This window comes from Polypterus senegalus, chromosome 15 (assembly GCF_016835505.1).
Source record: "Polypterus senegalus isolate Bchr_013 chromosome 15, ASM1683550v1, whole genome shotgun sequence".
In the NCBI taxonomy this organism is placed as follows: Eukaryota; Metazoa; Chordata; class Cladistia; order Polypteriformes; family Polypteridae; genus Polypterus; species Polypterus senegalus.
In genome coordinates, this window is record NC_053168.1 from 55,236,780 (window position 1) to 55,262,420 (window position 25,641).

Below are 25,641 nucleotides of genomic sequence, written 5' to 3' on the forward strand. Positions count from 1 at the left end.
AAAAAGTAATAAAGATTCATCACTTGTGAGGCACGTTTTCAATGCTGATTACAAAACTGTTTTTTAAAAAATATGGTCACCCTAGCATAATGCTGGACACATTCAAACACACACTCACACAATGTCAAGTTAAGCTTGATGATATGAAATATAAAAGCCATTGGAGTTTATTCCATATAGGACTTAGAAGATGTGCCACCCAACAGTGAGCATCCATTAACATCTCAAAGGCACAAATAAAATCTCTAAAAAATGTCTGACGTTCCACTGTGATTTCCCATTCACAAATGAGCATAAGACATTTAAAAAACGGAGTATACGCAACTTTTCCTAACAGATGGATGGAGAGAAACACATGACGCATCAGAAACTCCTTATATCTATCCCTTGCAAAGAGTTTAATACCATTATTTTCTCCAGGCTTGGTGGCTTATGGTTGTAATACGTGGCAGTATACTATACAGTAATTAACTGGCATTTGGCTGGCGGAGGCAAAGGCCCTCGTCTCCGACAATATCAACTTCAAACTTTAGTTCATAAAATGCCTTTCGGCAGTCCCCAACCCCCAAAAAGTACAGAAGTGTAATATTTTGTTTGCATTGACAAATCGACTGATACATTCCAAACAGGTGGCAGAAACAGTATAGATTACCATAAAAAGCTTACTAGAAAGCAAAATCCAGAACAATAAAGTAAACATTCCACATGAAAAGATATCAGTTTTCAACGACTGAGCACCAAGAAATGGTATAAAATGGCTGCAAATAGAAATATTACAAAATGAACAAAAATAATGTCGTAACACATTTTTATTTTGATTGCAATATTCAATCATTCCCTTCTGCGACAGCAATAACTTCGCAAACAGACCCGCTTTACGGTACAACAATGCGCTGTACGGCACAAGGCCACTTTCTTTACGACAGTAGGGAGCATGGCGAAAAAGAAGCATGAGGGAAAACTGCAAGATGAGAAGCAGTCAGCTAATGAGTGTGCTTCGGAACAGACTGCTTCCGAAGAAGTTACTTCTAAAGTAAAAGAACATGCACCCTTGACTTGTCTTATTCCTTCGTTTGCCGAAGCTTGTAATTTCATCGACAAGCCTTATTCCTGTTTAGTGGTGGACACTCACAGAAGGCATATTGTGTTATCTCCTATCTACATTAAGAAGAAGAAGACAGGCATTCAGGAGCAACTCAGTGCGGAACTGCTGAAATATTCTGAAAGGTAGGCTAGTCGCTGAACGTGTTCTCCAGTTTCCCCTTCTAATCTTAGCATTTCCTGTGAGTTATTTCTGTTCTAACCTGAAGTAAACTTAAAAAAGTTTTCAACAATTGTATTCCGAAAACGCTTAAGTAATGCAGTCCCACATTATTCTTTTTCCTAGACGTATTATGTATATATTAAGTATTTAATGTTTGTTTGCCGTCCAAAAAGATAAAGTGAGCGTTTTCAAGTAATTTGATTTTCTGACAACTTGAAACGCACACAAGTATACTTTTTTTTAACTAGTTTTGTTTAGTAACTAATGATTTAGTATGGATCGTTTGCCTTTGTGTGTGGTGTGTTAACAGTTGTCTTTTTAAAGTTTAAAAGGTGTACCTGTTGCATATGACAACATACGAATACTGGGAGATTTGGGGGATATCCACGATGATCAAGGCTACATTCACATCAATATAGAAGCAGACTTTGTAATCTTCAGACCCGGCAAAGGACGGAAACTAGTGGTATGTATCGGGCCTGTTTTACGTGCTTACTTATGCCAAAGTGAGCGAAAAGAAAAGCATCTGCAATAATCAGTCAAACAATTTCACATTTAAACTCTTTGAGAAGGTTGTTATAAGGATTACTGTACTGATAATGGGTACTGGCGGTTTTTGCTTTCAGAACAGACTAAAGTCTTTATAAAGTGGATTCCACGAGGTGATAGAAACATTTCTTTGAGATTCTTGTCCTTTTTGACTTGTTTGCATCACGCAATTTCTGTAGATTTGTCTACTGCACATTCAAACTGTGAATCTCCCGTTCTACAGCAGCCCAAAAGTATTCTACTGGATTCAGATCTGGAGACTGGGAAGGTCACTGAAGAATACTGAACTAATTAGCATGTACTGTATCTGAAACCAGTTTGAGATTACAGTACATTGCTTTGTGGCATGCTGCCATTAGAAGATGTGTGGCCATGAAGGGATACTCATAATCAGCAAAAATTTTTAAATAGGCTGTGCCATTCAAGTGCTAATTCATATTAATAGGCCCAAAGTGTGCCAAGAAAACATTCCCCACACCATTACACCACCATTACCGGTCTAGACTGTTGACTGGACACATGGATTAATGTTGTTGGTACCAAATTCTAATCTTGCCATCTGTGCAGAAATTGAGATTCATCAGACCAGAGTACGTTCTTCAGCTTTTCAGTTTTGGTGAGCCTGTGCCCACAGCAGCCTCAAATTTCTGTTCTTAGCTGACCGGAGTATAATCCAATGTGATATTTTGCTGTTGTAGCCCATCCACTTCTGAGATGTGTTTTTGCCCACCCCAGTTGTACAGAATTGTTATCTGAATTACCGTAGCCTTTCTGTTAGCTGAGAGCAGTCCAGCCATTAGGCATTTCAGGTGTGCCTATTTATTTATTTACTTGTTATTGTTAATATTATTATTTTTTTTGGCATTGCACTACTGCCTCATGATATACCAGTAGATGCAATTATCTAATCAGCCTTCCTAATATTTGGCTCGGGGAGTGTATGTGCATGTATAGAGCAACATTTAACTTTTCATCCATACTTTGAACTTATTTAATCCAGTTTTATTTGTATTACCTGTATTATGATTGGGTTCGCTTCCCGGGTCCTCCCTGCGTGGAGTTTGCATGTTCTCCCCGTGTCTGCGTGGGTTTCCTCCCACAGTCCAAAGACATGCAGGTTAGGTGGATTGGCGATTCTAAATTGACCCTAGTGTGTGTGCTTGGTGTGTGGGTGTGTTTGTGTGTGTCCTGCGGTGGGTTGCCACCCTGCCCAGGATTGGTTCCTGCCTTGTGCCCTGTGTTGGCTGGGATTGGCTCCAGCAGACCCCCGTGACCCTGTATTCGGATTCAGCGGGTTAGAAAATGGATGGATGGATGTATTATGATTATTATTATTAGGTCTAGTATATAGTGATAATGTTTTTGAAGAAGGGAGTACTAGCAGAATCATTTGACACTCCTAGAGTTATAATATCTATTGACTTGTGAATGGTTTTTATTTGTATAGACAGACCCCCGTGACCCTGTGTTCGGATTCAGCGGGTTGGAAAATGGATGGATAGACAGACATTTCTTTGTTGATGAAATATGTTAATTACTTTAACACTTGTAAACAGTTATCAGAGTTATCTTAATGTGTTTATAGAAATTGTGATTTTTTTTTTTATATTTGTACAGTCAAATAGTAATTCATTCCCTAATCATGAAACTTTCTGTACCTGGGGTTCACACAAGATAAACATTCTAGATTGAAGAATAGCTGGTAGTTTTTATCTGAATGAATTGTACAGTAGGAGGAAAGAAACTTATAAGATCTTACTCTAACACTTTCAAAGGATTTTATTGGTAAATCGGGCCATTTTTATATTTTTGTAATTTTTGTTTTGACTTGAAATGGTTTTAAAAAAGCAGTTTGCTGTTTTATCAGAAAGGTGTTAGCAAAACATAAACAAGTACACAGGCTGCTCCTTTCCACATTATATATTTTTTCATAATTTTGTGAGTCTTTAAGGAGGGAAAATAAAGATTGGTGAAATGCAGCCACTTCCTGATTACATTTCGGTGAAATCATGCATTGTAAATATTAGAAAATGCAAAAAAAATCTTGAGGAAATCTTGAGCTACTGAAATTATGGCAGAAATTATATAGAGTGAATCAATGGGAATGCCATGGGAAGGATGCTGTAATAATTAAAATGGATTGCATTTCTTTGAGGAACTAGGAGAAGCTTAAATTGATTAAAGCATATGTTATTGTAAAGGCAAAAGTTATAAAAAAAAATGTTGGGAATTGCTGTGGATTTTGTTATAATTAACCTGTTTTTCAAATAATTAATACTTCCACTTTAAATCTGTTTTCTTTTTTTTTCTTTTCAACCATAGAGCAGTCCAAGAAAAATTAGTGATTGATAAGATATCAAAAATAGAATATATGGTTAATTTATCCCCAGTAAATACATAAATATAGTGATTAAACAATTAGGCCATCCCTCCATTTTCTAATCTACTTAATCCAGTTTAAGGTTTTGGTTTGGAACCTCCGGACTAACCTTAGGTAAGGTGTCATGCACACTTATGCATACATATATACACAAACTCCTACCAGGCTAACTTAAAATCAGCAGTTAATATTATGTTTATATGTGTGTCTTCCTATTCTTATTGTAGCAGTACAATTTCAGAGCCTGTAACTCAAAAATGGCGTCTTATCATTTACATAAATAAGCATCCATCCATCCATCCATTCTCTTCCGTTTATCCGAGGTCGGGTCGCGGGGGCAGCAGCTTAAGCAGAGAGGCCCAGACTTCCCTCTCCCCGGCCACTTCTTCCAGCTCTTCCGGGAGAATCCCAAGGCGTTCCCAGGCCAGCCGGGAGACATAGTCCCTCCAGCGTGTCCTGGGTCTTCCCCGGGGCCTCCTCCCGGTTGGACGTGCCGGAACACCTCACCAGGGAGGCGTCCAGGAGGCATCCTGATCAGATGCCCGAGCCACCTCATCTGACTCCTCTCGATGCGGAGGAGCAGCGGCTCTACTCTGAGCCCCTCCCGGATGACTGAGCTTCTCACCTTATCTTTAAGGGAAAGCCCAGACACCCTGCGGAGGAAACTCATTTCAGCCGCTTGTATTCGCGAATAAGCATATCGGTAATAATTTATTGTTAATCAAGTTGAGATAAGATGCTTTGAACAATTTAGCTCAGCTTTGATTATTATTTCTAGTTTTGTATTGTGTTTATGCAAATAACACACCAGGTTAAATATTATGTAATTAAAATGTGTTTTTTTTTCTTCTTCTTAATAGGGAATAGTAAACAAAGTAAGTCCAACACACATAGGATGTCTCGTGCATGGATGTTTCAACGCATCTATACCAAAGCCTTGGCAAATGCCTGTAGTTACTTGGCAAGAATTTGGATGGAAATTGGGGGATAGCTTGGAGTTTGAAGTCCTGCAATTAGATGCTGATGCTGTGGGAGTTGTTCTTATTAGAGGAAGGTTATATATAAACAGGTACGTAAAGTTATTTCTAGTCATTTACTCTGCAAAATTAATTTAACTTCTTGGTATGTAAAACTTGAATAGTATTTCCCTAACTTAATCAATGCCCTTTTATTACATAGTCCGGCATAAAATATCTAAAACACTAAGTTGTAAACCATCTAGAATAAATAAATACATGCATTATTACAACAGCTATTATAGTAGCACCGTTCCTCTGGCATATGTTTAGTTTAACACCACATTTTAACAAAGTGATTCTCTTAAGGAGATAAGCAGGGAGAAAATACTTTTTTTAAGCCACTTTCAGTAAGTTCATACCTTCCAAATATCTGAAATAACTGGTCCAAGTTTCTCTGAAGGCAGTGTTAGTGGTGTTATTAATTTACTTTTGTTGAGTTTTTTATTTAATAATGATTGCACTTGGTTGGCACTTGCCTACTTTGGAGTCATGCCTTCTGCATGGTTTGTGTGTAAGCGCTGTTAACTTGTGCACACAGCTGAACTGAAGTACTTGCTATTAATGCTTAAAGGTTGCAGTTGGAGACTGTCATATTTTTGTGATTTATTTCTGATTAAAACTGCTTGATGCCCTCTTCATGATATTTTTTTGCGGAGTACCTCTGAAGGTATATTACCTCTTGGTTCTTCATCACCCTTGTCTTTCCCTTTTTGGTTACCCAATGTTTCTGTTTTAATCTGTTCCGATTTATTAATTGTGTTCATTGTTTATGTGGGCATGGAAAATTCTTTTTTTGAAAGTTTTTTCTTAGATATTGCATTTTCCTGGAAAATACTAATTTTTATATCGATATAACCAAAGATTTAAAATTTGTTAGTATTCTTTATTGAAGGTGATTACAATAGAAAAGGATTTTTTTTTAATTGACAAAAATGGATATAATATATATTTTGTAATATATATCTTCAATTACTTTGTAATTAAAAAAAAAAAAACTTTTAATACAGAGCCTTTCAAATCTCAAATGTTAAATTGTTTCAGTGATGAAAACTTGTCTAGCTTCTGATCAGAAAAGCTTCTTCCAAGTAGAAACTCTCACCACCATGCTTAAGAGTTGATGTGGGCATCTTACTGTAGAATGCAGCAATAGCATTTTCCAATACTGTACATAACTAACACATCACAGTTAGGAACAACTAAATTTTTGACTTGTATACATGGTTATTTTTTTTTCTTACTGTGTATTTTGTTGTTTCTTTTAATGCAAAATAATTATTCAGCATGAAAAATAATATAGTAAATTTAATTCCATTATGTTTAAGCCAACACAATACAATAACACATTAAACTCGGCTTGCTTCGAAAAGAGGCATTTTTTTTTTTTTTTTGCTAAAATAAAAATGAATTTCAGCAAGTCCTAAACAAATTAATATACTAAAGGAGTCAGTATTACTAGTAATTACTAGTTTAACTGCACTAATTTTTTGAGACATTCAGTGACATGGTTATTCAAAATAAAAGTGCACAATGACAATTATGATAAGAGTCTACTTTACAAATTTTGGCCCCATTTTAAATCCTTTCATTATCATATGTTTCCTATGTGGAATGTGTCTGGGTATAATTTAGTCAGAATACATGTACACATTAAAATAGGTGTCCAGTATCTACATTTGTGCTTGGTGAGAGAACACATTGTAAGTACACCCTACTAGTGCACAAATTTTTTTTTTTTGTGCTGTATAACATTAGGGGGTTTTATTGTCTGAAGCATTTATCGGGAGTGAGGGTGGTGTCTGTGTTGAAGACTGAGTTTATCTCCATATCATATTCCAGCAAGCCCCAGTTTCTATTATTTCCACCCTTTGCACACCAGTATGTAGGGCTGAAAGATTGATTTCAAATCAAAATCGTGATTGGAATCAATGCATTTAGCAAATCGCAAATGCTATGATTTAGAATATACATTATGCAGTGTGTCTGGCCAATAGGGCTGTTTGATTGTTGCTATTCAATTGTAACTTGAATTTATTTAAAAAAAAAAAATTCAAATGCAAAGCTGACATTCTATTGTTAAAGAACAGTTGTTTAATTTTATTCACACTGCTTTTGGCATTGGCATCCCAGATGTGCATGCATAGCTGTGATATTTTGTAAATCTGTTTTTTCACTTCCATGATCGTCCTTTTCAGAATTTTGAATGGTTAGCTTGTTTTCTTCATTAGTAAAACTTGCAGTTTCTGTCCCACTGCTGTGCTGTTTGATCCAAAAGTCTGAGCCATTGCTTTGGGCCTCAGGGCGCCTTGCCCCTCCAAACAGACCGCAAGAGCCGACCATTAATGTTTTTTTTTTCTTTGAGCAAAAAAGCGCATCAATTAAAAAAATAAATAAATAAATAAATAACCATAGGTATTAGAAAATGCTGGAAATTTGCCCCACTCCTTAATTACATGACTACCTGATATTTCACTGGAAGATCCTCATATTGGCAACAGAATTCAGCTATGAAATGGTATGAGTGAAAGTCGGACAGAATAAATGTGCCAAGTTCGTTGATGATCTGGCAAAGACAATCCTAACTAAGTTGTTCTGAGGGAGCTGCATATGGTGCTGGGTTTTATTTTGATTTCTTTTTGTGTTTAGCTGCCTGTGGGTGCATGGTTGCGCAACTGCTGCTTTATCTCTTTTGACTTATTACATATGCTCTGCCTGGCTTGGTGATGCACTATTCTCATGTGCAGTTGGTTATTAGTACAGTCTGTAGCAATGGATTAACATTCTAAAGACTGCAGAGCATTTATTGGCTGCTTTTATGATTATTTTGTATGCCTTCGCTTAATGCTGTTCTTCAGTTAACTCTGTTGATTGGCATCTGTGCGAGAGGTCTGCTGTATTGATGTGAGCTTGTCTACTTTTGAAATTGATGCCAACCTCTCGTTACAAATCATCTTTTTAAACTTGCGCTTCATTGATTAGCATGTTAGCATCTTTTCTGTTCATTAATTTTGAAATTGGTGCTTTGTTTAAAAAAAGTTTCATTATATTTAAAATTCGAAATTTGTATTGACTAGTTTCTGCCCACAGAAATGCAAACTCTCGCTTTAAGATTTGGTGTGGGTGACAGGTCTGGCACAAGTATCTTCCTCTTCTTCTTTCGGCTGCTTCCATTAGGGGTTGACACAGCGGATCATCTTATTCCATATCTTTCTGTCCTCTGCATCTTGTTCTGTTACATCCATCACCTGCATGTCCTCTCTCACCACATCCATAAACCTTTGCTTAGGCTTTCCTCTTTTCCTCGTCCGTGGCAGCTATATCCTTAGCATCCTTCTCCCAATATACCCAGCATCTCTCCTCTGCACATGTCAAAACCAATTCAATATCGCCTCTCTGACTTTGTCTCCCAACCGTCCAACTTGAGCTGACCCTCTAGTGTACTCATTTGTAATCCTATTCATCCTCGTCACACCCAATGCAAATTTTAGCATCTTTAATTCTGCTACCCCCAGCTGTGTTTCCTGTTTTCGGGTCAGTGCCACCGTCTCCAACCCATATAACATAGCTGGTCTCACTACCCTCCTGTAGACCTTCCCTTTCACTCTTGCTGAAACCCGCCTGTCACAAATTACTCCTGACACTCTTCTCCACCCATTCCACCCTGCCTGCACTCTTTTTCACCTCTCTTCCACACTCCCTGTTACTCTGTACTGTTGAATTTAAACTCATCCACTTTCGCCAACTCTACTACCTGCATCCTCACCATTCCACTGACCTCCCTCTCATTTACACACATGTATTCTGTCTTGTTCCTACTGACATTCATTCCTTTCCCCTGTAGAGCATATCTCCACCTCTCCAGTGTCTTCTCAACCTGCTCCCTCCTATCGCTACAGATCACAATGTCATCAGCAAACATCATAGTCCATGGGGTCTCCTGTCTAATCTCGTCTGTCAACCTGTCCATCATCATTGGAAATCAGAAAGAGCTCAGAGCCGATACCTGATGTAATCCCACCTCCAGCTTGAATGCATCCGTTACTCCTACCGCAGACCTCACCACTGTCACACTTCCCTCGTACATATCCTGTACAACTGTTACGTACTTCTCTGCCACTCCCGATTTCCTCATACAATACCACAGCTCCCCTCGAGGCACCCTGTCATATGCTTTCTCCAGGTCTACAAAGATGCAATGCAACTCCTGGCCTTCTCTAAACTTTTCCATCAAAATCCTTAGAGCAAACATTGTATCAGTGGTGCTCTTTCTTGGCATGAAACCATACTACTGCTCACTAATCATCACCTCACTTCTCAACCTAGCTTCCACTACTCTTTCCCATAACTTCATACTGTGGCTCATCAATTTTATTCTCCTGTAGTTACTGCAGTCCTGCACATCCCCCTTATTCTTAAATATTGGCAACAGTACACATCTTCTCCACTCTTCAGGCATCCTCTCATTTTCCAAGATTCCATTAAACAATCTGGTTAAAAACGCCACTGTCATCTCTCCTAAACACCTCCATGCTTCCATAGGTATGTCATCTGGACCAACGGCCTTTTCATTTTTCATCTTCTTCATAACTGTCTGTACTTCCTCCTTGCTAATCCGTTGCACTTCCTGATTCACTATCTCCATATCATCCAACCTCTTCTCTCTCTTCACTTCATTCGGTAGCCTCTCAAAGTACTCTTTCCATCTGCTCAACACACTCTCCTCGCTTGTGAGTACATTTCTTTCTTTATCCTTTATCACCCTAACCTGCTGCACATCTTTCTCTACTCGGTCCCTCTGTCTAGCCAATTGGTACAGGTCCTTTTCTCCCTCCTTAGTGTCCAACCTGTCATACAACTCATCATACGCCTTTTCTTTAGACTTCGCCACCTCTCTCTTCACCTTGGCCCTTATCTCCTTGTACTCTTGTCTACTTTCTGCATCTCTTTGACTATCCCACTTCATCTTTGCAATCCTCTTCCTCTGTATACTCTCCTTTATTTCCTCATTCCACCACTAGGTTTCCTTTTCCTGCTTCCTCTTTCCAGATGTCACGCCAAGCACACTTCTTCCTGTCACCCTTACTACAGGGTGGGCCACATTTATATGGATACACCTTAATAAAATGGGAATGGTTGGTGATATTACTTTCCTGTTTGTGGCACATTAGTATATGTGAGGGGGAAAACTTTTAGATGGGAGGTGACCATGGTGGCCATTTTGAAGTCAGCCATTTTGGATCCAACTTTTGTTTTTTCTTTAGGAAGAGGGTCATGTGACACATACTTATTGGGAATTTCACAAGAAAAACAATGGTGTGCTTGGTTTTAATGTAACTTTATTCTTTCATGAGTTATTTACAAGTTTCTGACCACTTATAAAATGTGTTCAATGTGCTGCCCATTGTGTTGGATTGTCAATGCAACCCTCTTCTCCCACTCTTCACACACTGATAGCAACACAAGGGAGAAATGCTAGCACAGGCTTCCAGTATCCGTAGTTTCAGGTGCTGCACATTTCGTATCTTCACAGCATAAACAATTGCCTTCAGATGACCCCAAAGATAAAAGTCTAAGGAGGTCAGATCGGGAGACCTTGGGGGCCATTCAACTGGCCCACGACAACCAATCTACTTTCCAGGAAACTGTTCATCTAGGAATGCTTGGACCTGACACCCATAATGTGGTGGTGCACCATCTTGCTGGAAAAACTCCGGGAACGTGCCAGCTTCAGTGCATAAAGAGGGAAACACATCAACATGTAGCAATTTCGCATATCCAGTGGCCTTGAGGTTTCCATTGATGAAGAATGGCCCCACTATCTTTGTACCCCATATACCACACCATACCATTAGTTTTTTTGTTCCAACAGTCTTGGAGGGATCTATCCAATGTGGGTTAGTGTCAGACCAATAGCGGTGGTTTTGTTTGTTAACTTCACCATTCACATAAAAGTTTGCCTCATCACTGAACAGTTTAACATCTGTGGCAGAGCGACGGGCACTAAGCAAACTCCTGTCAATCATGAAGAATCCACTGCATCCACTTAAAAGTGTCATCTCCAGGCAGAGGAGTAGCTTCAGTGACAGACTTTTGTCACTGTCCTGTTCCACTGACAGACTAAAGAGATCGTTCCTCCCCCACACTATGCGACTCTTCAATTCCACCCGGGGGAGTAAATGCGAACATTAATTTTATTTTAATTGTTTTCATTTTATTACTATTTAATTTAATATTGTTTCTTTGTATCAGTATACTGCTGCTGGATTATGTGAATTTCCCCTTGGGATTAATAAAGTATCTATCTATCTATCTATCTATCTGAACAAAATCTTCTGCGTAAACTGAGGGTCCTGTTCCAATTTTTGTTTTGCCCATTCTGCAAATTCAGTGCGCCGATCTGGGTCATCCTCGTTGAGATGCTGCAGTAGCTGGAGTTTGTAAGGGTGCCATTTGTGAGTAGCTAATATCCGCCGAAGGGATGTTCGACTAATGCCACTCTCCAGTGACATGCGGCGAGTGCTACGCTGTGGGCTCTTGCTAAATGAAGCTAGGACAGCCACTGATGTTTCTTCATTAGTGACAGTTTTCATGCGTCCACATTTTGGCAAATCCAACACTGAACCAGTTTCAAGAAACTTAGCAAGCAGTTTGCTAACTGAAGCATGGGGGATGGGTGGTCTCGTAGGGTGTCTTGCATTGATATCTGCTGCAATGACCCGGTTACTGCGTTCACCAGACATCAACACAATTTCTATCCGCTCACGTGTTAACCTCTGCGACATGTCAATGGCTGTAAACAAAGAGAAACTTGTAAATAACTCATGAAAGAATAAAGTTACGTTAAAACCAAGCACACCATTGTTTTTCTTGTGAAATTCCCAATAAGTTTGATGTGTCACATGACCCTCTTCCTATTGAAAAAACAAAAGTTGGATCCAAAATGGCCGACTTCATAATGGGCACCATGGTCACCACCCATCTTGAAAAGTTTTCCCCCTCACATATACTAATGTGCCTCAAACAGGAAGTTAATATCGCCAACCATTCCCATTTTATTAAGGTGTATCCATATAAATGGCCCACCCTGTACATTCTCAGTAGTTTACCAGCTGTCTGGTAACTGTTCACTGCCATCCAATGCCTGTCTTACCTCCTCCCTAAACTCAACCTTGCAGTCTTACATTTTCAACTTCCACCATTTGATCCTTGGCTCTGCCCTCACTCTCTTCCTCTTCTTGATCTCCAACATCATCCTACAGACCACCATCCTATGCTGCTTAACTACACTTTCCCCTGTCACCACTTTGCAGTCTTCAATCTCCTTCAGATCAACTCTTCTGTAAAGAATGTAATCTACCTGTGTGCATCTTCCTCCACTCTTGTACATAACCCTATGTTCCTCCCTCTTCTTAAAATACGTATTCACCACAGCCATGACCATCCTTTTGGCAAAATCCACTATCCTCTGACCTTCTTCATTCCTCTCCTTGACACCATACCTACCCATCACCTCCTCATCTTCACTGTTCCCTTCACCAACATGCCCATTGAAATCTGCTCCAATCACCACTTTCTGTCCCTTGGGTACACTGTTAATCACTTCATCCAACTCACTCCAAAAATCATCTTTCTCATCCATATGCACTAACAACATTCATCATCACACCTCCAATTTCCAGCTTCGTAATCATTACTCTGCCTAACACTCTTTTCACCTCCAAAACAATCTTGACATACTGTTCCTTCCGAATAACCCCTACTCCATTTCTCCTCCCATCCATACCATGATAGAACAATTTGAATCCACCTCCAATCCTCCTAGCCTTACTCCCCTTCTATTTAGTCTCTTGCACGCACAATATATTAACTTTCCTTCTCTCCATCATATCTGCTAACTCTCTCCCCTTACCAGTCATACTGCCAACATTCAAAGTTCCTACCCTCAGTTCCACTCTCTTTACTTTCCTCATCTCCTCCTGCCTCCGGACACGTCTCTTCCCCATCCCCTTCTTCTTCTTTTTCGGCCAACAGTAGCCCAATTTCCGACAGCACCCTGTTGGCTAACGTTACTGGTGGTGGTTGTTGTTAACCCGGGGCTCGACCGATCCAGTATGGAAATTTGTATTTGGCAAAATTTTACACCAGATGCCCTTCCTGACGTTACCCTCCCCATTTATCCGGGCTTGGGACCGGCACAAAGAAACACACTGGTTTGTGCATCCCCTGTGGCTGGGTTTCTGACACAAGTATGGTTTAAGACATGAATGCCGACACGTAACTACACTGTCACCGGCACTAAACTCACCCCAGTGTGTATGCCTTGTAAGGATGTAGGCTCTTCTTCCTGACTGCTTTTATGGTTTGCTGTCCTAACCAGGATCAAGACAAATAATGGCCAGTCAGATAGTAAGACTACAACAGGCTGAGTATACTGAACGAAGTAGAACAGCATGCAGATGAAAAAAAATATTTGTTTTATTATTTTAGGGGTGACCACTGCAGAGTGGGCAGTGGCAAGGTACATTTAATATCATGGCATTCAGTAAAAAAAAAAAAAAGCCAGTTGGCACCTTTGGACTTAGAAATGTGCGATCATCATGGTGTCAAGTCAGGTTCATACAATCTACTTTTTCTCCTTTAGTCTATTAAGACACAATTTATACTTTTACATCACTAGAGAAGCGTTTAGAAAAATTGCCCCAAGTATACTTGTGCCAGAGTTTCTAAACATTTTTTTTTTACTGAATGCCATATTAAATGTATCTTAAAAGTATAGGGAAAGTATTGGAATCCTCCAAAAATTCCATTTTGAGATTTTGATGAATCTCGACATTTTATAAAATACCATTTTTTTTTAATTATGTCTGTGTGTGTGTGTGTATGTAAACACAATAACTTGAGTACGCTTTCACTTTGGTCAACCAAATTTTGCATACAACTATTAGGTACAAAACTTAGATTTTTACATTTTATTCATGTTGCTGCAAAGTCCAATTTATTCAAAATTACTTTTGTAATAATTGATCAGTATATTATTAAATTGATTTATTGTTGATGGTTCTTAAATGTGTATATAATATAAATAAATAATCATTGTCTTGCCGTTTTACTCCTCAAATATCCATCCCCATATCTGAATATACGAGAATGTCTAAGGGAGACTGCTCCTGGTTTGGTTTTTTTTTTTTTTGTGTGTTTTTTTTATTAAATACAGTTTATTCCAGTATATTTAATTTATTGAAGCCTTTCTGGTGCAGTTCACTTTTGTAACTGCAGATGGAAGCAAAATAAAGCCAGGAAAGGTGACTGAAAACTGAAGCTCTCAGTTTTTTAGACTGAACTACTGAATTTCAGTGTTAGTATGGCTGCTGCTAATAATACAATAAATTAACTGAGCAGGGTAAATAGTCATATCAGTAGGTAAGCACACCCTTTATACTTCTGAAATTTCGTTATTGAGACTTAAATTGCAATCACCTAGTTCTTGTCAAGCTCTACAGTTAGATATATTTAACTTCAGGTGACAGCAAATCACAGTCAGAAGCCACGTGTGACAAAGTAAACACTTCAACTCAAAAGCTCTATCCTGTTTGAATTTGCTCCTCAGCCATTCAGAAGAGTATTTCCTGTAAATGCTTTATTTAGTGATATTTAGCAAAAACATAAATTTTTATCTGATGTGAATAAAATTTTCTGTGTATTTTTGATATTGTTTGCTGTTTGTTCAGCATTGCTGCCCATAGAAACTTGCTGTGTTTAGAACTTTATCTATGTTCTTGAAAAAATTTGAGATGACATTTTTTTCTAGGCATTACTACAAACAACACAGTAACAGATAAAATATATTTTTCGTATTGAAGCAGAGTGCTCCTTTAATTCTGAATTAGTTTGTATTATAAAATTACAGCTCTTTGACAAAGAGTTTTAAACTAAAATCTGCAGATAAAATTCTCACTGACCCAGTCTTAACCAGTTCTTATATTAGTTAGAGCAAGACATTTTTCAGTATCTGATGAAGATATTGTTAGGAAGGGTAAAAAAAAAGAAATATGTATAAGGTTCCTTGAAAAAAGCTCAGCTTTGACAACTTTACAGAAATCTCTTCATCTTGATTTGAAATCTTTTTCTGTTGATTAGTGTCAATAAAGTCAAATAAAATTTACTATTTTCTAACATTTAAAATGTGAAACTTTCAAGTGATATGTCCCACAACACTTTTTTTTGTATCAACATACCCCCACCCTCCAGTCAATGCAATACATTTATCTGCCCATTCTTCTGCTGTTTTTCTTTGTTACAAGGGTTAGTTTTATGGTGCTATAGCATCTGTACTGTTGCCATTTTCGTATGTAGTTTTGCCTAACCGATTGCCTCATGTCTTGGAGGGCAATCCAGAGTTATTCTAGCTCTTGTAGTCAGAAATAAGTCAGTTATGAACTATCAGTCAGTACTATTGATTAGTGATGAGCAAACCCAACTGAATTTGATTGAGTTCGGAAATAATCATGCAGTGGTCTTTTAAATGTTCCTATCTGCCATCTGTGCTGGACTGATTATTGTGGCCAAAAATGTGACCTGAGTTGTGAGGCAACAGTGTAATCACTGTACCTTCCTGAGATAAAATTAAGAGAATTACACTCACCTAAAGGATTATTAGGAACACCTGTTCAATTTCTCATTAATGCAATTATCTAATCAACCAATCACATGGCAGTTGCTTCAATGCGTTTAGGGGTGTGGTCCTGGTCAAGACAATCTCCTGAACTCCAAACAGAATGGGAAAGAGAGGACGATTTAAGCAATTTTGAGCGTGGCATGGTTGTTGGTGCCAGACGAGCCATTCTGAGTATTTCACAATCTGCTCAGTTACTGGGATTTTCACGCACAACCATTTCTAGGGTTTACAAAGAATGGTGTGAAAAGGGAAAAACATCCAGTATGCGGCAGTCCTGTGGGTGAAAATGCCTTGTTGATGCTAGAGGTCAGAGGAGAATGGGCCGACTGATTCAAGCTGATAGAAGAGCAACTTTGACTGAAATAACCACTCGTTACAACCGAGGTATGCAGCAAAGCATTTGTGAAACCACAACACGCACAACCTTGAGGCGGATGGGCTACAACAGCAGAAGACCCCACCGGGTACCACTCATCTCCACTTCAAATAGGAAAAAGAGGCTACAATTTGCACAAGCTCACCAAAATTGGACAGTTGAAGACTGGAAAAATGTTGCCTGGTCTGATGAGTCTCGATTTCTGTTGAGACATTTAAATGGTAGAGTCAGAATTTGGCGTAAACAGAATGAGAACATGGATCCATCATGCCTTGTTACCACTGTGCAGGGTGGTGGTGGTATAATTGTGTGGGGGATGTTTTCTTGTCACACTTTAGGCCCCTTCGTGCCAATTGGGCATCATTTAACACTAGAATTACCAGAGCCTACAAAAAACTCGTAATTCCGTCCCACCTTAAACTGCTTCTTAAATCCCTTCACACCTCTCCGCCAGCGTCCTTTGTCTTCTAAATGTGCTGATAAAGAGAAGCTCGGAGCAGCCGGCTATTCCATCCCCCCACCAATTTAGAACGTGCACGAACTTCTCTCAGCTCATGCCTTGATTGAGTATCTGGGAGTGAAGTGGAGTTTTAGAGTGGAAATAATAGATCGTTGTTTGGAACACACGCATTTCATGTCTGTTCCGTTTCTACAGTAATCTGTGTCAACACATTGTTAAAACAGAAGCGTTTTTTTATATTCTAGTAGTAGATGACAAAATGTAGGCATAAACTATATAATGTATGAAGCCTGAAGTCCAAATAGCAAAGAAACATTTTCACAAGAATAACACAATTGCGCTTTTATTCAAAAATATAACTGCAGAAACAAAAAGCCGCCTAAACATGTGACATTGACACCACTTTATTGTAACTCCTCCGTGGCTCAATAGACTCAGCCTCCGCTTGGGAATCAAAAGGTCACGAGTTCGATCCCGCGCCCCTCCGTTTTGAGAAGTAAACTGCTCTTAGTCTTACTGTTTTAAAATAAAAGCATACATTTGATTTCAGTATGTAACAGCCGGTGCAATTTATGATCCTTGTAAAGGCTAGCTTTTTTTTTTTAATTCACTTTTCATTCTCTCAGTCGCGTTCAGAATCAATCCATACAACCCCATCTGACACGGCTGTTTTCACTAAAGACGCGCTATAGCTCTGCAGTGTACCACGATGCATACTAACGCCAAACACCCTCAACCTAAAGTCCCCGGGTTCTGACACACAAACGCTGGCTAAGCTGCTTTCTTCCTATCTCACCGTCACTTGCTTTTCTTTTTATTCAGTTTTATTGAGTGTTCCTGCCAGTCCCCGCATGTTGCTGTATGCTTTTTCTTTTGTACTACAGGACATGCAGAGGAAAGAATGGTAAAGACCAGTAACCGGCTATATGCAATCATCAGACACTCCCCATCTGCCCGTGTCGTTCAAACACAGGAACATATATTGGTGTAAAAGTATAACAAAAGTGCACTTTTTCCATCGCCTTTTCCTGTAAGAAGCAATGTACACACTTCTCTATGCTGTGGTTTCTATTACACACCTGAAAGAAAGAGACAATACATGTGAAAATATCCAGCATACAGCAACATGCGGGGACTAGCAGGAACACTCAATAAAACTGAATAAAAAGAAAATCAAGTGACAGTGAGATAAGAAGAAGGCAGCTTCGCCAGCGTCTGTGTGTCAGAACCGGTTGGGGTGGGGGGGCGAAATGAAGTGTCTGCGTGCACTTTTCGTGGCATTACACGTGTATTTTTTGAGCATGCCCGTTTGAGCAGTATAAAAAGTATTGAAAAGTATAACAAAACAACGGGCAGATGGGGAGTGTCTGATGATTGCATATAGCGCCGAACTTACTGCTCTTTACTATTCTCTCCTCTGCGTGCCCTGGAGTACAAAAGAAACAGAATACAGGCGCTATAGCTCTGCGTTGTACCACGATGCATACTAACGCCCCCCCACCCCAACCGGTTCTGACACACAGACGCTGGCGAAGCTGCCTTCTTCTTCTTATCTCACCGTCACTTGATTTTCTTTTTATTCAGTTTTATTGAGTGTTCCTGCTAGTCCCCGCATGTTGCTGTATGCTGGATATTTTCACATGTATTGTCTCTTTCTTTCAGGTGTGTAATAGAAACCACAGCATAGAGAGAAGTGTGTACATTGCTTCTTACAGGAAAAGGCGATGGAAAAAGTGCACTTTTGTTATACTTTTACACCAATATATGTTCCTGTGTTTGAACGACACGGGCAGATGGGGAGTGTCTGATGATTGCATATAGCGCCGAAGTTACTGGTCTTTACCATTCTTTCCTCTGCATGTCCTGTAGTACAAAAGAAAAAGCATACAGCAACATGCGGGGACTGGCAGGAACACTCAATAAAACTGAATAAAAAGAAAAGCAAGTGACGGTGAGATAGGAAGAAAGCAGCTTCGCCAGCGTTTGTGTGTCAGAACCCGAGGACTTTAGGTTGAGGGTGTTTGGCGTTAGTATGCATCGTGGTACACTGCAGAGCTATAGCGCGTCTTTAGTGAAAACAGCCGTGTCAGATGGGGTTGTATGGATTGATTCTGAACGCGACTGAGAGAATGAAAAGTGAATTAAAAAAAAGCTAGCCTTTACAAGGATCATAAATTGCACCGGCTGTTACATACTGAAATCAAATGTATGCTTTTATTTTAAAACAGTAAGACTAAGAGCAGTTTACTTCTCAAAGCGGAGGGGCGCAGGATCGAACTCGTGACCTTTTGATTCCCAAGCGGAGGCTGAGTCTATTGAGCCACGGAGGAGTTACAATAAAGTGGTGTCAATGTCACATGTTTAGGCGGCTTTTGTTTCTGCAGTTATATTTTTGAATAAAAGCGCAATTGTGTTATTCTTGTGAAAATGTTTCTTTGCTATTTGGACTTCAGGCTTCATACATTATATAGTTTATGCCTACATTTTGTCATCTACTACTAGAATATAAAAAACGTTTCTGTTTTAACAATGTGTTGACACAGATTACTGTAGAAACGGAACAGACATGAAATGCGTGTGTTCCAAACAACGATCTATTATTTCCACTCTAAAACTCCACTTCACTCCCAGATACTCAATCAAGGCATGAGCTGAGAGAAGTTCGTGCACGTTCTAAATTGGTGGGGGGATGGAATAGCCGGCTGCTCCGAGCTTCTCTTTATCAGCACATTTAGAAGACAAAGGGCGCTGGCGGAGAGGTGTGAAGGGATTTAAGAAGCAGTTTAAGGTGGGACGGAATTACGAGTTTTTTCGTAGGCTCTGGTAATTCTAGTGTTAAATGCCACAGGCTACCTGAGCATTGTTTCTGACCATGTCCATCCCTTCATGACCACTATGTACCCATCCTCTGATGGCTACTTCCAGCAGGATAATGCACCATGTCACAAAGCTCATTTCAAATTGTTTTTTTGAACATGACAATGAGTTCACTGTACTGAAATGGCCCCCACAGTCACCAGATCTTAACCCAATAGAGCATCTTTGGGATGTGGTGGAACGGGAGCTTCGTGCCCTGGATGTGCATCCCACAAATCTCCAACTGCAAGATGCTATCCTATCAGTATGGGCCAACATTTCTAAAGAATGCTTTCAGCACCTTGTTGAATCAATGCCACGTAGAATTAAGGCAGTTCTGAAGGCGAAAGGAGGTTAAACACCGTATTCGCATGGTGTTCCTAATAATCCTTTAGGTGAGTGTATAAGGACAGTTAAAAGTTCTTATAGACAGTATCAGGAAGCATGATTTCACTGAGGCTTACCCCACCAAAGATTTGATAATAGGCACTCGCCTCTCATATTGAAACATTCAGGTTCCCTCACCCCCACCACCTACTGCAATTGCTTGGTCACTACAGCTGCTGTGAAATAAGCAGAACGCTAAAGCACATTTCTTCTTCATACCTTCCTGTTTGCATCTCCTGCACTGCAATCTGGGCAATACTGTTAAAGGGGTGGGATCATGTATTACCCATAGGACTCATACAGTCCATACAAAGAGACATTTCCTTTAAGAAACGAATACACAGGCACATTTTCAGTTTCCTTCTACATGTTTTATGTTTAAATGTATTCACATGTTTTCAACTAATTTTTATCACATTAGTAAAACAGTTCTTATTAAATCCATAGCAGAATAAGGTTTTCATCTGATATACTAGTTAATCCGGCATACCGCCAACTGCTAGGATCAGCATTATGCTCTGGTTTTTGTCCTGTCAAGCATTGGCTGCTACAGATCTATGGTGTCATGTTCGCCTAATAAAGCATCATGAGGTGCCGGGAAAAAAGTTTGTCTAAGCCTACCACATGGTGCATTATAAGGGTAAAATTTGCAGAACAAGATTAGCTAACAAAATCTGAATTTTGCCAATCAACACTATTATAGATATTTAGTAGTTACATTTGCCAAATTTTATTATCAAGTTGGTATTAGTTTTTATCTGTTATCCTGGACCTGCTTTGTTCTAGACAGGGTTACAATGAGGTAGTGCCTCTCCTGGCAGCACGGAGTACAAAGCAGAAATTAACTCTGGATGGACTTCTAGCATTTACTGTTGTTGTCTTTTATGTGGCTGTTTAACCTTTATGCGTTTTGGCCTATGGGAAGTAACCAGTATTTAGATAGATAGATAGATACTTTATTAATCCCAAGGGGAAATTCACATAATCCACGTAATGTATACATAATTTACAGTATACTCATACACACAAAACATTCAAGTCGCACAGTGGGACAAAGAATTGAACCCAGGACTCTTTAGCTCTGAGACAACAATGCTAACAATTGCCTCACCATCCATCCAGGTCTAAAACGAAGACATGCAGTTTATAATGGAAATAGTCATATATTGTCAGTTGCAGTAAAATCACCTCTTATGCCAGTCTCAACTAAATACTGACTTTATAAAGGACATACAGAAGCATAAGAGGCTAATGGGTCTCAATGCTGTTCATGAAGCTGTAGGTTAAGACCTCTGTTTTGTTTTAATGTAATCTAAATATGGGAGTGCAACTGAATATATGCCTAGATTATGACATTCTGCATGGCAGACATGCTGATTACATGCAACCCTTATGGAATGAACATGTAGCATGCAAACCTAGATAGAATTAGAGCCCAGACAGAAAGTTAAGTCGTAGTTAGTGAAGGAAGGTTGGATTTATTTTTTTGGAAGCTTTCATAAAGGAAGAGAGACCTGAGGGCCCGTAAAAAGATTCAGTACATGTAAAAGTACAGTAGAATCAGCCAGAGTTGCACTTAGGTTCCAGAATGTGAGTAACAATGAGAGGATGGCTCTTAATGAAACACTGAAAATCTGTGGAGGGTAAAGCTGATACAACGAATCATACTTTGAGAGGTTCAGTTTAAAGTATTACTTACTTTAAATAGTAGCAAAAGGTTGTTTTTTTTTTGGCCAGATTTTATACAGTTGATGGTGAGATCCAGTCGTAATTTTCCACTTTTGAACAAATGACATATGTAAGAGTAAGCTGCCAGTCTTTCATACCAGATTTAAGGAGTTATGTACTAAGCTGCGTATCTTGTAAGATGGTCTTCCCCAATAAACCATTATAACCCTTAAAACTGTAGGTCTTTCCTTTAGAGAAATTGCAAAGAAAGTTTAGAAGTCAGTGAGTGTAGTTTCCTACGCCATTTAAAGGTGCATCCAGAATCTTTAAGATACAGTGAAACTTTTACTTATTTTTTTATCTGAATATTCAAGCCTGAATGTTTGGCTAATTTGACAGTCCTTAACTGTACATAGTTTAAACTGGATAATTTGTGGCAAATTAAATAATTGTAAGCAAACAATATTATATCTCTCTATTATAAAAAAAAAAAAAAATCTTGGAAGGAGGTGAGACATTATTTTCTCAGAGAGACACTTTCACGTCCCGCGAGATGAGGCTTTGTGCCAAGAGATTTAAGCACGCCCGAGGCTGGAAATAAAAGACAAAGAGCAGATGACAAAGTAGAACGTCGTAAAGAATTCAAAACCATTGGTGCGGTACACATGCAGAGCAGATTAGAGATAATGGAAGTACGAAAATCTGAAGTCTCAAAAAAATGATAGTAAAGATCGCATTAGCGCAAAAAAATGGAAATTATCACTCTGTGACATAACAGAAAAACGAAAAGAGATCAAAAATATTGTTCGGATTTAAACTTTAAATCGGAGACTTGTAGATCGTCTAATTTGTGTTGCCAGCGAGAATTAAAAGATTCCAAAAACATTGGCGCGGCATTTATTCCCATGAGTCGGAGACTTTTAACATAAGATTCTTTCAAGTCACAACCTACTTACAACTATTTTCAAACAAGATCACGGTCATCTAACCTCAGTTGTGTGAATGCTTTTGTCAGACACACTTCCTGCACTCTCAGCTGTTATAAATTTTATCAGGACAATAATTTTATACGTTCCAGATGACACATCAATGACAAAGCGAAGAAGAAATAGCATGGACAAACATTTGAGAAAGGCGTTTAATTTATTAGAGAGAAAGAAACGATATTCACACACATACGTCGTGTTGTCACGATATAAGTCCAAACATGGAATCAAAATTCAGTGCGATCTTGAAGAAAAGTTAATTCCAAATATTGTTTTTACTAAAGTTTTAAAGAAAAAATGAAAATAATGCATATGTAACAATCCCCATGAAAATAACAGTCTCTTTAAATTGTATATCCGGTAAACCAAACCCGGGGGATGGGTGAGCAAAGCAAGCAGGGGGCAGAGCCCCCTATTTGTATGTATAAAAAAAAAAAAAGATTTTAGGGGAATACACAATGGATGGTTTTAAATTCTTCATCCAGGCAAGGCACAGTGTACAGAAGCAATTAAAAAGGCTAATTGGAAGTAAAGGAAGGTTTGGGTTAAGCTATATAATATGTCAGTGGGCACCATTTGAAATACTATTTGCAGTTTTGGTCTTGATATTACAAAAAACAAAATAGTAGAGTAGAGAAAGTCCAGAGAAGAGCAACTAGACTGTTTTAAGGACTGGCAGGTATGAGCTGTGAAGAACACCTGTAAGAGGTGAACTTTTTTTGTTTAACCAAGTAGAAATTAAATCATGAACAATTGAATATTGGGGATCCAACCTTTTATTTTAAAATGAGCTCTTCATGTACAACACAAGGACACAGACTGAAACTTGAGGATAAAAAAGTTATTCTTCACACGAAGAATTACAGCCACATGATATAAAATACCAAATTGTGTGGTAGACAGTAGAACTTTAGGGGCTTTCAAAACTTTGCAGAGATTAGCGGAATAGGATTAAAGAACTTTCTGGTCTGAATAAACTGTTTTTTTCCATATTTTCTTACACGTTCGTTATTTATTCAGTGGTAGTTTTTCTGCTTCTCCACTGTTATCTTTACATTAGAAGATTGTTTGGTATTGCTTGAACTACTTGTCTGTCCTTTGTTCATGTAAATGATAGTAAACCTTTGATTTCTTAAGTAGCAGAATTCATTGCGAACATTTTATTTTCAATATCTAACACGGCTTCTAAAATAAATTGGACTGTATTTAATGCATTTTAGAGCTGTGATTTAGTCATAATGTACCAATTTACTACAACAACTGTAACACGATTCATTTATTTAAAACTTTAAAGGAAATGAAAGTATAGGCCCAGTTTGTGTTCAGATAAATGTTATGACGCTCTTCACCAGTAAATTCAGTTATATGATGGAGGGGCTGGATTGTTTCTCCTTTTCTATACCTATTTCAAAATACCATCCTGCCAGTAGATGGGGCCTGAGAGTCATAAAACCAAAAAAGCTGTGTGTTTGGGCTGGTTGACTTTAGCCAATAATAGCACCTTTACATGATGTATTTGAATTTAAACTGATTAATGATACAAGGCATTACAGAGAATATTTATAGGGTGAAAATAGTTCATTCACAGCCTAGTATACAAATTAACAATACCTACATTTGAGTCAGATAAGATGTTTTGTGGAATTTTGTTTTCATCAGGTAAAAGGATAACATTTTTGATTGCATTGTTTCTTTCTTGGAGATCCCTGACTTTTTACACACAAAGATTAAAAACTCTTTAGGTAGTACCGTTGCAAGCAAAGATATAAACTAAGTTGTTTTATTCAAAAAGCACTATAAACTGAACCATGGAGCCTGTGACTAAGTACAGTTATTAAGGCAAGGAATAAATCTTTACTAAATGCTGCACAACTCTGTGTGATGGGGAAACCACTCGGATGCCTTAATAGAAAAGAGGACACAGAATTAAACACTTTTGCTAACTCCATGTATATATTTATTTCTTTGTGAAAATGTAGAAATTTGTTGTAGCTTATCTTATGCAAAAATACCAGTGTTCATTTGGACATTTTAACTTACTCTGTTTTCAGTATGTCAAATTATGGTTGTTTCTTGCAGTCCTATGGTTATTTTTTTGTCCATTGATGTAAACTGAATGTTGTACTTGTTTATGGCTGTATACCCTGTAATGAGTGGAATGGTATAAATGGTCCATCTCTTGCACCTGCTTTGTAACCAATTGTTTAAGGATACATTTGTTATCTTAGTTCCAGAAGTTGCATAAAATTGAGTGTATTTGCATGTTGGTAAAATTAATGAAAACACTGAATTTTATGTCTTTTTTTAATATATAAAAGTAGCACATGTGAAGAATCGGCATCAGACGTTGTTGAAGATCATGAAGCCAGTCAACACCAAGATTCTGTAGACAATACACCAAATAAAAAGAAAAAAAAGAAAAGGCAAAAAGCTGAAAAGGAGAGAGAAACTGAGGACTTAACACATACTGATGATTTTGTCTGTGAAATCACTGGGCAAGAGGAGGAGTGTGATCTGAGCCAAAATGATACCAGTGAATATGTACATAATAAAAAGAAGAAAAAAAAGAAAAAACATGAAGAAGTGGAATTAAATATAATTCCTGAAATTACTGGCAGTGACTCTAGTGGTTATCAAAGTGACAAAAAGAAATCAAAGAAGAAAAGGAAGCTCTCTGAAGGAGATGCTGAAGAGTTTATCATGGCCCCATGTCCTAAAAAAAAGAGAAGAGAATAAAATTTTGCAGTACTGCATTTTTCTAAAACAGATGCATTGTGTCCAGAGTTTGACACCAGTAACAAACTCAGTGTTTATACTCTGGCAAAAATGCATTGCTAGACTGAAAATGAATGGATTAAAATAATAAATATATATTTTTTCTCTTTTTGTTTGTGGTTCTTTGTTTTTAAAATGTTTCTGAAGAGGGGAACCATTTACCATTGCCTTACCGTAGTTTTTTTTAAGAGGTGGCTTTCTAAATTTTAGACAACCACTTTTAAAGTCTTAAGTAGTTCTCTGAGGTTT

The 25,641-nt window shown here is 38.4% G+C and overlaps 1 protein-coding gene across 2 annotated transcripts; it reads left to right on the forward strand.

The window, feature by feature from the left end:
- Positions 1 to 893: 893 nt before the first annotated feature.
- polr1f (RNA polymerase I subunit F) lies at positions 894 to 25,503 on the forward strand. Of its 2 annotated transcripts, none has more exons than XM_039736936.1 (4): positions 894 to 1,227; positions 1,589 to 1,730; positions 5,054 to 5,262; positions 24,936 to 25,503. In XM_039736936.1, exons 1-4 carry the CDS (start codon positions 935 to 937, stop codon positions 25,351 to 25,353), a joined length of 1,062 nt encoding a protein of 353 aa, XP_039592870.1. In that variant the 5' UTR covers positions 894 to 934; the 3' UTR covers positions 25,354 to 25,503. The 2 variants fall into 2 exon arrangements, with proteins under 2 accessions (XP_039592870.1, XP_039592871.1); XM_039736937.1 differs by having other exon boundaries at positions 24,939 to 25,503.
- The last annotated feature ends 138 nt before the right edge of the window (positions 25,504 to 25,641 follow it).